The sequence below is a fragment of the Nestor notabilis genome, unplaced genomic scaffold (genome assembly GCF_000696875.1).
Source record: "Nestor notabilis isolate BGI_N333 unplaced genomic scaffold, ASM69687v1 scaffold18651, whole genome shotgun sequence".
Taxonomy (NCBI): Eukaryota; Metazoa; Chordata; class Aves; order Psittaciformes; family Psittacidae; genus Nestor; species Nestor notabilis.
Window position 1 is genome coordinate 7,151 of NW_009915382.1, and position 14,663 is coordinate 21,813.

The 14,663-nt window shown below is 40.2% G+C and overlaps 1 protein-coding gene across 1 annotated transcript in view; it reads left to right on the top strand.

The window, feature by feature from the left end:
• Positions 1–14,663, top strand: part of NUFIP1 (nuclear fragile X mental retardation protein interacting protein 1) — a gene marked incomplete at its 5' end in the record, with an annotated part of 23,388 nt that overhangs the window by 7,108 nt on the left and 1,617 nt on the right. The window contains 4 exons of the mRNA XM_010024121.1: positions 3,073–3,165; positions 6,643–6,905; positions 10,498–10,629; positions 12,341–12,573. Of these exons, the coding sequence (XP_010022423.1) occupies positions 3,073–3,165; positions 6,643–6,905; positions 10,498–10,629; positions 12,341–12,573 (721 nt within the window). The remainder of the gene's footprint in view (positions 1–3,072; positions 3,166–6,642; positions 6,906–10,497; positions 10,630–12,340; positions 12,574–14,663) is intronic.

Genomic DNA, 14,663 nt, shown 5'->3' on the forward strand with positions numbered 1-14,663 from the left:
AGGCATACATGCTAGTGATTATGCTTAGTGTCACCATTCCAGTCTGTGGAAGCTTAGGGTATCCTTTTCCTGCGTGTCGCTTTGGTGTATATGTAATGTACTCAGCCAGAAAACCATTTTTCTGGTGTTATCCTGACAATTTACACTGAAAACCTTCTAGTTTAGATTATAGAGGTGTCTATGGTTGGGAACTGCAACTGCTGTGAAATGGGGCTTCTTTCTTGGGCAGTACTGGCTCCTTCATAAAATCTAGCGTACCAGACCATTACATCCTGGTTTAACTCCCTCTTATACAGTAAGTTGCTTAGGTTCATAAAGACTTTGTGGTGACTGATGAAGCTGTCTGTATTCAAGCTCTGACAAGTTGTTTGCAGGACCTAAATGGTAGGCTACTTCTGCTTTAGTGGTGTTTGTAGGTAGCATTTTAAGAACCTCATTTTGTTAGGGGAGGAGGAGGGCATGTCTTTTGAGAAGGATTCAAACCCAAGTCAGCTCATCAGATTTTAACGCATGGCCTTTTACGTGGAGAAATTCAGTATAGGCTCTTCCTTCTGCATTGTCACACCTCTGTTCAGGAGCAGCGTTTCTGAATAAGAATCCTCTGTGTATTTGAAAAAAAAAAAAAATTAAATTCCTCTCTTTGATTTTTGATCTCTCGAGTATTTTGTGGCTGTACTTACTGAAATTTGCAAAGTGTGACATAGTATTGTACCTCAAGACCGTAATGTTTCCATCATAGGCCTATGCCTCCACCTAGGGTCCAGCTGAGTTTTCCTGCCTCCATGGGCACATCTAACTAATGCTAGGAGGTGCACAGCCCCTTTATGCTGGGGCACCTGATGGGTTGTGGAGTTGCACTGGGACTGGTGCATTGTGGTGGGTGGGTACCTTTGGTCCATGTCTCTCTGGTCCACTTGCTCCTCACAGGGACAACTGGGGTTGACTTGGCCACGTCCCACCAGGACCCACTGGTGGGCTTAGCCCAGTCTCATCCTTGCACAGCAGAGCACCTATGGAGGAGTGAACCCAGTCTACCTTGTACTAGGGTGGGTGACCTGTGGACTCGCACATCTAGCGCTTACTGCTCACCATGTCCTTAGAAGAATAACCTAGCAGATGCTTGTTTTCTCACTGTGAATGAAATGAAACTGCACCTGTGCTGTCAAAATAGGTTCAGATTCTGCGTAAGGTAAAGGTAGTGAGTAAAATTAACATTTTACTTAACATTGAGAAGAGCTGGAGAAAATGAACACAACCACTACAAGTTCCTTTGGATGTGCTTTTGCAGGCATACTTGGACTTATGACTTGAGCTCTCTTTGGCTGTTAGTTACTGCCTGTGTCAACTAGAAGGGTGGTTTAGGAGAAATCTGTCTGTCTTGGCAATGAATCGAACTGAAAGTATTCATGGGTCCATTATGGTGGCTCGGTGGAGGGAGTGGTAACTCATAGGAATGAAAGTGGGAGGCAGTTAGATCTCAAATCATGTTGTGAGAGCGTGTCTGAATATGTCCTTAATCAGCATAACTACAGGAGCACTTTGAAGACTCCTTTGCTCCAGGATTAAGGGTCTTCCTTTACATCTTTAAAGTAAAAAAGAAATTCTGAGACAAACTTTGGGCTTTTTTGAGCTTAACTACTTATTTGTATCTCACTTTCTTGTGAACTTTTCTTGTGTGAAGGAAAGCATCTTGTCCTAAAACTGTGGAGAGATGCCAAGCACAAGGGTCTTTGCCAGTGAGAAGCTCTTGAGATTAAATGATTCATTGCATGCTTTCTGTGTGCTGGAAGTGTAATATCATGGATGAACAAATGTAGCTAACAGGGAAGGGGGGAGATAAAACATCACATTCCTATGCTCACTTTTGCTGTATGGCAGATTTCCGGGAGAAATCCAATGAAAATAGATGTTGACAGCCTGTGTTCACGTCCTCTTAAAGGAGACAAGTTCTGAGGCATGTTTAGGTGTGTCCCATAGGAAATGCTTTCATCTTTTTCTCTTGGTATGTGGTTGAAGCTGTCTTGCATCAATGTGACACTTAACATTCATGTTGTAAAATGGGGAAGATGCATGTGATAAGATTAAATATTTAGAGACAGATACATGTCCTTTTTGATAGCTGTATGTAGTGACTACCTGTTCCAAGTTTCTCATTACTCCATTTTAACAGATTTATCAAATACTTACACTTTGTGTTGCTATCCAGAAGCTGAGGAGGGTGGTGGTGCACATGTGTTTCTCATTTACCACCTTTATCTCAAAGCACTGGGATTTAGCTGACTGATGTTTACAGAGCAACTAGCAGAGCCATTTTTGGGCTTTGACGGTAATTTGCAGCAGGCTTTGCATGTTAGAACCAGAGAGGTGTTTGTTTGGAGGGAAGAAAAGGGAGGGAGGTGTGGAATAGAAGAGGGGTGGTTTGGGAGATGGTTATAACAGTAAATTTGTTTTGATCTGCATGACTTAGCAATTTTTCTTGAAGCTGAATTAAAAAGGGGCAGTAATTTTGGTGAACTAGAGGTCAGTGTGCAAGCACAATATTGAATATTACTTGAGAGGAAACTTGTGTGCTTTTCACTGACTGTCACATTAAAGGAATCTTGTGCACCCGGAAGCTGTTCCTACAAGCTTTTTTTGCTTTTTTGGTATTGTAAGAACTCAGCAGTTGCTAAAGGCGTGTTGTGCCTTTTAAGATCATTCAAATACTCCAATTGAAGCACCATAAAAATCAAATTGCAGGACTAAATTGTGCTTTTGTGTGTAAGGATAGGCAGAGGAGTTGTAAGTGTAACTGCACTGTTTGTCCGTAGCTTGTTTGATGGTTTGGTAAATCTAATCATGCCAATTTTGTATAATTTATTTTTATTTTTTAATGATGTGAGTATGTGAGCTTAAGTGCACTCAGGTTTCTTTTCCTCACCTCGCCTTTTTGAGAAGGAAACAGTCTGTTAAACTTCCATGAAATGTTTTAAAAATGTACTATTGTTTATAGAGGATGTTGGTTTGGTAAAGAGGGAATTGACATAGTACAGTGAATCATCTAAGATCCATTGAATTTGCTTTTCCTTCTAGAAATTTTCCTACGTCAGCAAACATTGAAAGGAAGAAGGCAATGCAGATGCAGAAGGAAGAAAGGGGAGAAGTGCTGACTACCCAGCAGTTTGGGTAAGTGTTTTGAAACAAGCTAGTTACTTTCCTCCTCATGAGTGCAGAAGTACACTTTCTTAGTGTGGTCTCCCAGCACTTACTGTTTCCACTCTACACACCATCTAGCTGCCCTTTGATGGGAGCAGGTCATTTAACAAACTGTAGATATAACGTTCTTTTGTTTATGGTGCTTCATAGTCCAGTTAAATTAAACAATAATTGTATTAGAAACCTGATGTTCTTGCTGAATTCTGCACCCTGGCTTGTTTGACAAAACCATGTTCTAGTGGCCGTTCATTAGATCAGTGTAACCTTGGTCTCTGAAGAAGAAATAATGGGGACGGAAGTCATGCACCCTAATGAATACACATGATCTAATCCTTTAATGCCTGAAAATGGCCAAGGGAGATTTTATGAGCAGATTTGGCTTCTTACTCTCTCCTTTCAGGTGATAAATCAGTAATCAGGTGAAGAGGGGAGGAAGATTTAACTTAATTTTCATAGCTTAAGTAGTGCTACTTATTTCTTCTACCCTCCATAATCTTTATCTACCTTTTACCTTTGTTCTGAGCCTAGTACTTACTCCTCTGGACTTGTATCTGTTCTCTCCCTTTTATTGGGAAATTACTTTCCAGCATGGTCTTTGTTCTTATCCCATCAGTGTCAATGTTCTTTGGAACCAGCTAACTTTATTAGCATAGAGGGCCTGTGGGAAGGCTGTATAAAAAAAATGCTGTAATGATCCATGCTTACAGAATGTCACCTATTTAAACTAGAACGACTGAGCTGGAAGGCAGGAGCAGACTCAGTCCTAAGGGCTCTTGCTAAATACCATTTACTGCTGCATGGAAGTGAAGCTGGAGCTTGCCTAGGGGCTTGCTTTGGTTGTTTTTGGGCTTTTTTTTTTTAATAGGGGATGACACCAAAGCAATAAAAACTTGCACTGTGGTAAAGTGGTTGAACCAGTGCAGAACAGGTTTCATGTCAGGCTAGTATAATTTGTTAAATGGTGACAGTGCAAATTACCTTGGTGCAGTGTGGGTTTCAGAAGACCCAACATTTATCCCCCCCGCTTCCAGCCAGTTGTCTTTCATTATTTTGGAAGGAAAGGTTTATAGAAGACTGAAGGAAGTAAAACTTCCTTTATAGGATATGAAGTTGCAGAAGTCCGTTGGACACAAGGAACCAAACTTACGCATTGAGGCTAAAGCTGCAAACATGTAATACTATGTTTGGAGATTCTTACAAGCAAAGATGAGTTTTGCTTGTCACAGTAACAAACTGTTTGGTGTCTACAGGTTTATTTTGTAACTGTTGTGGCTGGGAGTCAGATATATTATGTAGTCTTAAATGTCAATCAGCAATTCCATACTGTTTGTTGGTAACTTTATATCTGGAAAGTTGTTTGGAAAAAGAGTCCTCAAAATTACAGGTTGCTTGCTTTCACTCAGTGACCTTTAACACTGGTTGATTCTAGAAATATCTTTTTTCCCCTCGAGCTGCTAGCACTATAGACTTGATGACTTGTCCGAAGAGCTGTCGTTTCTGCTTTGTATATCAACAGTGAAGATCCTGGAATTGGTGCTTATCTGGCAAATTTACTGATGCATGAGACAAAAATAGAATACAGCTTATTCTCTGCAAGCTGTACTATTAAAGCAAATAGCTAAGTAAGATTTAGGAAGGATTAGATACTTAACACTTCCACAGTGCTTTCCATTTGTGCTTGTCTGAAGTGCTTTACACTGCTAATTCTCAGCATCCCCACATGTGAGATTAGAGATACAGAAGGACCACTTTGGTACTCTGGCTGGTGTCTTGCAACAGCTGAGTAATAGCGCATGGCTCTTTATCCCCTCTGAATGGGATGTGAAGAGTAGTATATCTTTCACGAGGGGAAAGCAGAAGGCAGATGCCAGGCTGATGTTTGTTGGGATGTGTTTGTGACCTTGGGGTTCCTTTCTGGGTGTTTGAGGCCCCAGGGAAATCAAAATGTTGTTTTTAACCCTTGGTCAAGGACAACACCTCTCATTGAGTCTATATTTTCTCGATATCTTACAGGTTATACAACAACATCCTGAATTTAGAGTCTGGTTGTACAAATTCAGAAATGCAGTTTGCTGTCTAAATGGAATGGAATTATGGGAGCTAATATTAATCTCCTTTTGTGGATGAGAGACTGATGGACAGGAAGGTGATGACTTGCCTCTTGTGCCACAGGAGTGCTACAGTGGATGACGCTCTCAGGGCTGAGCAGTCAGTGTTAGACACTGTCCTGAAATGACTGGAGAAAGAAATGGAATGTATTTAGTTGTGATATAAAGCTGTCTTGAATGCTGTGGCAGGCCCTGTTCTTTCAAGGAGGACCTAATTAGGCTGGAAAGGTATGGAAGAGAGGAGTGTTGATAATAGGAAAGTTCCTGTACGAGAAAAGTGGGTAGCTTGGAACAGCTGTATGATGGAGGTCTAGAAGAACTTCAGAGGTGGGAAGAGGTGAATAGAATGCAGTTATATGCTGTTTTTTCACAACTTGACAAGGATGGAGGTACCAAATGACCATTTTAAAGATCAGAATGAAGACAAACTAAAGGAAGTAATATTTCACAAAATATTAACACCTTGCTACAAGATTTCAGGGATGTCAGACATTCTCACAACATCCCACAGTGTGAGATGCACAACCATCAGTTGTCTTGGGAGCATCTTCAGTGAGAGTCTCTTAAGTGGTATACAATGCAAAAGGAGTTGAGGAGAAAGGTGCATCCTGCCACCCTGATTCTATGGGGTTTTTTGTTTGTTGTTTTTGGGCTTATACTCACTTGTTCCACTGGCTGCTTCTCAGTAACATGTTAGAAATACACCTGTGAGACTCTGCATGCAGGTACATAATTCTAGACCTAGACAGAAATTTTAGTAAGAAGCTGTTGTACAAGTACGGTACAGTTGACTAGGAATAACCGGACCTCTTCCATGCTGTAGGTGAGGCTGAGGGAGAGAGTACTGAGCAGAATGAACCATGGGGCTCATCCAGAATGCTAGATCTTGTATGTCTTTTGTGGTTGGAATGTGCTGCTGATAAGTTGCAGACTGGCTTTGCTTAATTAAGTTTCTGTTGCTTGAAAACAAGTATTTTCAGGAAGCTTAGGTTGTCCCTTCTGTATTGTCTTTTCTGTCTAGGTAGTGTGAAATGAAAACTCGGTGTCCTGGCACCTTAGGTGATCAAGGAACTTGCTTTGCCTATGTACCATTTGCCTTGTTAAAAAATAAGTCATGAACTTCAAACTCTTCATTTAGGTTCCAGCTTTGTCACATTGCCCTGCCAATGAGATGAGCTGTGACTGCCTGTCTGGTCTGTCACCACATGTTAGCTGAGCTGGAGTAAGTCCTGGCATCGTGCTGTGTTGCTGAATCTTAAATCTAAGTCGTTTGATTATGTCAGTTAAGTTTATTCTCATAGCTTGTCATTTGTATGAGCTTTGTATTTCTATTCTCCAGCAAAATGAAGGGGATGTGGAAACCTTCAGGAAATGAAGAGAGGCTTGGGCAGCAAGGAAGACAGAAGAGAAGACAAAGGCGCCCGTTCTGGAAGAAATTTAGGAAAAATGGTGGCGATTATAATGGACCTAAAACTCAAAATGAAGCAAATGGACCAGAAAACGGCATGTGTGAAAAGGAACATGAAAACCAGCATGCTTTGGCATCTCAGCCGTACGTGAGGGATGTAGACCCTCTTGGTCTTCTGGCAAACAGTGACGTCGGTAAGATGAAGGAACTTGGAGTACTTTTAAGTAGTACGATTTATTACTGACCTTTTGTGTAACTAGCAACTTCTGGGGAGAGCTGGAGATTTCCAGAAACATGTAAACTCTGTCCTTGACTGAAAGAGGGCTAACTGTGCATGTTTAAAATAGGAAAACTCTCTTAGAAAGTTGAGGCTTTATGGTATTCTTGGAGAAGAATACTGGGGTGCCTGTTGTACCTTCTCATGGTTACTAACAAAAAATACAGGATTACTGCATTGTGGCTAGAATAGTGCCAGGGCCAACAGGGTCATAAGCTTGAAGGTAGTCGAACATCCCTGCACCTGAAACTTGCACTTAGAACTTCTTTTTAAACGGAAATGTCCACAAAGAGAGATCCTGATTCAGGACATGGTCTTCTAAGAAAATTCCCAGTGTGGTTATTGTGCAAGAGTTGGGTCAGTGCTTTATCTAAAGAATTCTGTACAATTCTGTATCATCTAAGAATGCTTAACCTGCCAGGGAAAAGATGTTGGTAGACAGGATGTAGGTGTGTCTTGGATTTGAAAATTAACCATGCTGGATACTTATTTATCTTAGCTTTGTGTGTTTTAAAATACATTACTGGCTTTAAATCAATATTTAGCTAACAAACTGAAGAGGTTTTCTGAGCTGTTAATGGAGCACCTCAATTCTGTCTTTGTTTTAACAAGTACTTTATCATAATAATCTTAGTCCACCTATAATCCTCTGATGCTTTGTTGTCCGAAACACTTAGCTGAGAGAGACAGCAAATGGGAAGTGGTTTGGGCCATAGGCAAGTGATGCTGTAGTAACTTCATGAAGGAGAAGTAAAGAAATAGCATCTGAGTTCTTTTACGTTTAAATGTTGAAGCTTTCCCTTGGTAGTCAGGGGTTTGAAAGTGTCCATAAAGTTTGTGTGCAGTATTACATGTTCTGATGTAAATACTGTGCAGTAGTCTAAAGGACATGCACCAGCTTAGGTTGCTAAACCAATGTAAAATAAGAAAAGCTTTATAAAGCCAGAAGAAGAATGAAGTACTTCAACAATCGAATTATTTATAAAGACTATTAAATACACTTTTGTGGTTTTGAAAAAAACAGTGCTAAGAATGTGGAAATAAATGGATTTCCTTGTACAAATTAAGTGAATTATTTAAAATGTCAGCATTTTTATTTTAATTCTTTTTTTTTGCTGTATTATTACTCTTGATACTCTCCATATGTGTGTGTTCTATGAAATATTGCCGCTTAGTGTTTTTTGGTGAGCATGTCTTGTTTCCACATGCTGGCAGCAATATAAACTCTCCAGATATAACTATAATATAGTCAGCAGTGATGCAGTACTCTTAGAATATGGCATGTAAGCTGACTTACACTCTAGCTATTTTTAGCAACAAGGCTAGAATGCATCCCCTGGAAAGATGTCTGATGCACAGTTTTTCCTCTTGAAAACATAATCTTTAATTAGTGGGAACAAGCACTCAGCATCCCTATGCAATTTGTTTATTCCACTGATCTCTGCATGTTGGGAAACTTAAGTATGCTTAAATATAACTGTATTTAAAAAAACCTACAGCATCTGTGTTTTACGTAATGTTAAAAAGTCTAATTAGACCAAAGTACAGCTAGTAACTTCTAATAGGTAGAAAAGGAACATGGTACTTGCTTATTATGCATTATTAAAGTCAGGTGCATTCTTTATTCTATTCAGATAATAACAAATACAGTGTAAGCAGAATTTTAAGAAAATCGTAAAACTGAAATCCATGATTTTCCAGTACAGGTATTCAAACCTTTATAACAGCAGCAGCCCTTCCTCTATAGAAAATGTGTTGGTTTTTTTGGGGGGGGTTGTGGGTTTTTTTGGTTGGTTGGTTGGGGTTTTTTTGTTTTGTTTTGGTTTTTTTTTTTTTTTCATAATACATTCACTTAAGTTCTGCTTAGTGACTAGTTCCTTCAAAGATAAGAAATTGAATGGGAGGTGACAAAACAGATTTTTTTTCCTCTTGAATTGAAAGCAGAAACAAAGTGATGTGATGGACCTGTCAGGCATAAAATTTTGAGGTATGTACTTACCAGAGAGAGTTGTATTCAGTAATACATAACAGTTCTTCCCAATGCGTTACTCTCAAAAAGAAAGTGTATTGCAGTAAATGTGTTTTCCTAATTTGCTAAAAAAACCGAATTAAAAGTAATTCATTAAAATTCAATAAGGAGGCACCCAACCACAGTATTCACTAAACATTTTGGATGAACTAGGAAAAAAGACAGGAAAAAATAAAAATAACTTGAAGTAAATGCTATTTTTATAATTGCTTAAGTATATGCAGGTGCTGTGTATTCTCCATTAGAAAAAGCCACTGTGTTCAGCATGAGCTTCCAATGTTATTGCAAATTGGCATGATTATTAAATTGGTGAGAATCAACCTTCATAAATACACACTTATTTATCTAAAAGTTGTTTTACCCAAAAGCATGACCTGCAATGAATTGAATTGTAAATAGTTAATGGTATACTAGAAGAGCATAGAGAGACATTTGTGATTTCAAAATGAAGATCTCAAAACTTTGTATTTCAGTAAAACCTTTTTAAGAAGTGTGAGGCAGCTTTCCTGTGGGGCAGGCTTAGACAGAGAGGGGATGGGAGAAGGCACAACTCTTTGTGAAAATAAGATTGCAATCAGTCTTTAGGTTGAAATAGTCAGACTGTTTTAGTAGTGTTCTGTGCGTATGAAATTTGTATGCAAGTATACAACTGAAAAGTGTTTCCTAGTTTTTCTGCTAATTCTAGCACTGTTCATCCGAGAGTCTTTCCAAGATTTTAGTGCATATAGATCCTTTGTTTCAAACTAAAGCTATCACAATTTTGCATGGGTTTTTTTTAGGAATCTTTTTCTGTTAGGACTCTGTTTTCCTAGTATCCTCAGTTTCAGCATTTTTGGTTACTTGCCCCCTATCTTCCTAGCATTCTGTTCTTGGGTAGTTTGAGACTGTAATACCTCTCTTGGGCATGTCTGTAATGGTCTGCAGGGATTTAAGTATCAAATGTTCTGAAGTATGGCTGAAAATTGGTCATTGATTTGTAGCCTTGGTTCTCAACGTTCCTGATGAACTTTTCACTATCCAAAAATTGTTTTACTCTTCAAATCTCACTTTGAATGAGCCTAATTTCTTCCCCAACTGGCTTGTGAATCATTCTTCTCCACCCCTCGCCTCCGCAGGACTAAATCCAATAAAACTTCAAAACATATTATGATATCTTCTCTCTCTCTTTACCTACACTTGATACTAAAAACCTATAATTATGTTTGGTATGTGAAGAAAGAACTAGAAAGCCCAAGTTCTTTTTCAGGAAACTTTGCTGTAGTTTTGCTTGCAGGACCGTAAACCAGCAGGAAGAGGACTTTGCCATGGAGTATCTGTAGAGGGTAGGCAAATGTGGTGTTTTCCTGTCAGTCCATGGTGTTGAGCAGTAGTGCCCAAAGTCAGGGTTGTGTAGTAGTGAGATAGGGATTCAACAGCAAGGCTGGCCATTGACATGCAGGAGTGCTGAGAAAAATCCTTCTTGCCTTTTCTTTCTCTGCAGAATCTGACAAGGATGAAGCAGCAGCAGCTGATGATGGGAGGCTGGGTTTGACTGTTGTTCCCAAGCAGGTCACCTCTGCCCTGAGTTCATTGTCCGCCAACTACGGCAGTGCATCTGACAGCGAGTCTGAAGGTATGTAGAAGCACATCCTTTTCTCCCTTTCCACCCTATGTCACTGTGTTGATGTAGACTGCAAGCAATGATAAAATCTGATCACAAATTACTCTCCTTTGGGGGGGCTTCATCTCTCCTGTATTTATTTGGTCCTTTGTCAATTCCCATCTCATTGCCCAGCCCATGTGTATTCGTAAATACATCGCTTATGAGTGCAGTAACCCAGTGGTAGCTCTTTGTAGCTACATTCCCAACTGCTGAAAGCAAAACCTGTATAGTACTTACATTTTCTTGAGAAAAAGCTTTTAAGAGAAACCAAAGTGTTGCAGAAGAAAATACAACATGTAGGCTGTGGCTGACATTTAGCAAAGATGTTAAAGTAATGGCAGTTCAGCAGCTATACCTCCAAAACACCTGGCTGTGGAAATGCGTTTTGATTTCTAGCCTGTCTACCAGTGCTGTAATTCAGAGCTGTCTTGTACCTGTTGATTTTTAGGTTTGTACAAGTAAAGAGTGAAGCTTGTTAAAGGTTATGCATGGGGATATTGTTGCAGTCTGGGTACAGCCCCTCTCCAGGTTACTTTCAGTGACAGTCCACGCTAGTACTGGTATAAGCCATGCATAAAGACAGGTTGGGAGGAGTAAAAGGTTATGGCATTATTCTGCTCCTCTTGTTTTCCCATTGCTCCCTCCTCCCAGTTTTGAGCACTAACTAGAGTTAACTGAGTGAGCCATTACTTGTTACCAGTATGGTGATATTTCCTGGTCTCAGAGAAGCACCCAGACATAACATAGCATTTGTGCAGACAAGGCATGGGGATGGCCTTTTCCACTTGCCCTTGCTTCCCAGCCCTGCAGCATACTTTAGAAAACCTCAGAGTTTCCTGAAAGACTGGGTGGGTTTTTTCCCTCCTCTTTGCTTGCCTTTTCTCAGCAGCATGTGCTGGGTTAAAAGGGGGGCATAAAATGTCTTTGCTTAGGGTGAGTAATTGAATTTTGCGAGCCCTTTTTCCCCGAGCTGGGAAAGAAAAAAGAAACCTGCCCTCAGTCTCGCCTCAAATCCTATTTAAATAGTGCCAGGAAAAAACTGTTATGCTTGCCCTGTGAACAAATTTCCATGTCCTTAAGGGCTTTTTCCGTAGAAGGCTGCTGGGTGTTGCAGTAAGACGTGAACTCTCTAGTACTTGAATTTTGTGCTTCTCTTGAAGGTATGCATCAGTATATAGTAGAGAATTGCTGCTGCTCCTTGATTTTGCAGGTAGTTACTATGCTTTACCTGCCCTAGATGGCTAACCTGAAGTTAGAGAGAGTATCTAGCAGGCAGGGAATTGAACTTGGTCATCCTCTGCCCTAACCATATCATGATTTTCTCAGCAGCCAAATTTACAGCAAGCTATTTTGTGAAGCAGAAGCAATGTACTTTCTAAGTGATAAGAAGGCAGAGGTTTGAAAGTCTCTTTCGGCTCTTGCTACTTATGTTTTTCTTTTTTTGTATTTCAGAATTTAAATATCTTGTTTTCTTTCCTGTGAATGTTTAGAGATCATTCTTTGTATTTTAAAAGAAACTCCAAACCAAACAAAAACCTCCCTTCCCCCAGGTAAACCTTGAACATCTTCACATCAGGTTATGTGAGCAAGAATAGTGCTAACTAACTGCCAGTGCATGGGGATATAATAATGTTAAAAAGGCTTTTAAGTTTGAGATGAAAGTGTGTTCTTTTTCTTTAAGAAATGCCTGTCAAGACTGCAACAAAAGCTGAGAAAAACCAGCCTGCGCTCAAAAATACGCCTCAAACTACTTATGTTCCTTGGAGCCGAAACCCGAAGCAAAAACATCCAGAATATGCAGGCACGATGTTGAGAAGCTCAAATTCAAATGCACGTCCCCCCAGAGGGCCTGATAACTGGGGCAAGAAAACATTACCTCTCCTTCCGAAGCGCCGTCCAACTCTGCTTGAAATGGTAACAGTCTTAGTGGTAAAATAATGCCTCCTGTACCAGAGCAGCACTATATGCGAGCAGTTCTCCTTTTCCTTCTTGGAAGTTAGAGGAGTTTGTTAGCAAAGCTCCTGTCTTAAAAAGAGCAACTTGAGCATTTCACTTGTAGAGCATATAGATGGTTAAATATACAGATAGAAATATGCTGGTGTGCATTCAGATAATGGCTAACTTCAGTGAGCAGGAGATGGCAACTTAAACATGTGCCTAAAATGAGCTGCACAAAGGGCAAAACCTTTACTCTTTCTCCCCTATCCAGTAGGTTTTGTTCATGTGTGATCCCATCAGCCTTATTCTGATCTTTCTCCCTTTGCTCCTGACTTTGCTATTCAGCTGCCTTCCTCTGATCAAGGAGCACATAATTTTTTCAGATGCAGTCAATAAGGTCTTCTTGGTAAGGGTACTGGTGTCTTAAACTGTGGAGTGGTGTTGAGCTGCAATCTGCATGTGCATGAGGTAGGCATGTTTACATCAATCTGAGGAAGTGACAGCACTGGTACCTTGAAGAGCAGGTTGGTGTCTTGGAAGGGTGAGAAGAGGTTTGTAGTCTGAGGTGTTACGATTCTGTTCCCAGTAATAGTTCAAAGCATCCTATTCAGAAGCTTGGTGGCTTCTTTGAAGCTTTTGTTGCATTTGGGACTTAGAAGCAGTATCAGATAGTAGGCTGCCCTCGTGGTTTTGTGAACAGCCTGCATAAAGCTCCCATATCAAGGGAAAACTTGCTCTGGGCAGAACACAGGGGAAAGCAGGGTGCCACTGACATCAGGGCTCCAAAACAGCACAGGATGTTTAGGCAAGAGATACCTGATAAAGCACATCCCAGGCTGCAGATGTGGGAAAAATCCCTTGATAGTCCTTTTAGCACATAGTACTGTTGCTGCCAAGAATTAAAGCTCCTAGTGTCTGAAAAGGAAATGTTTGCCCTTTGTGTAGCTCCCTAAGCATGCAGTTGTCTTTATCTCTTGCTCTTCAAAGTTGTTGGAGATCAAAGCAAAAGAGAACTCTGGAATAAAGTCAGATGAAGTCCCACAAGCTGAGAGAAGCTGGCAGAACATTGGAAGCCTGAACTGTAGCTTGCCAGTATAGTCCATTTTAAAAACTTCGTTTTGGTGTGTGGGTTTTTTTGTATCTTTTAATGTTGCTTAAAACTGTACTTAAAGGAGGTGTACTGTGACTATGAATCACAGAGGAGTGTCTGAGATTCACAGGTATGCTTCCACTATCAGAAATGGTCATTGTGGAAAAACCTTGAGGAAGCAAGGTTGAAATTTTACAGTGAGTTACTGCTGAGAATTCAGCCAAAAACTGAGGAAGTAGAATTGCTAAAAAAGGATGTTTTTTATCAGTGAAATAATGCTTTTATTCTCCTACCTCCCCTTTTTGCTATAGAAGAGTGGGTAGGAGAATAGCTGCAGATGTCTGTTGCAGTCATTCAGCAGTGGGCTTGAGTGCTACTGAAACGTGCTTATTGTAGCTGTGCAAACAGTAATGTGTGTTTAGCCATTCTGTATGCTGAAAAAAGGCTTGTGGAGCATCACTCCACTGATACCTATCCCTGCATTAAAAAATATAACACAAAGATGGAGTCTTAGGTAGGGTGATGGTGCATCCCATCTGTGCTGTTATTTGGCCATTTGAATTCAGCAGTTTCTCCTAGTCCAGCAAAGAGAACATGGCTGTGCTGTCCCATCTCTGCCCTAATGCGCATCTCTTTGTCCAGATGGGAGGTTTCTGAAGGCCTGTTTTAGGTGACAGCTGCTTGTAACACCTTGTAGTAAGTAGTCTAAGTAGAAATATGCATATGTTAAAGTGGCTGGTTAAACCACTGTTGAAACTTAAAACAACAAAAAAGCTTCTCTGTGAGACTAAAAACTAAATTTTGCTAGATCTCCTCCAATGTGTAAAACAATCAGGTAGTTACAGATTTAGCCACTTGCTTTAAACTTGTTTCTTCAGAGTACTAGTTCTGCTGACGCACAATGATGAAAGGTCCTTCAGCCTTCTGGCTGATTCATATGTTTTTGCTTTCTTCTTTTTTTTTTTTTTTTTTTTTT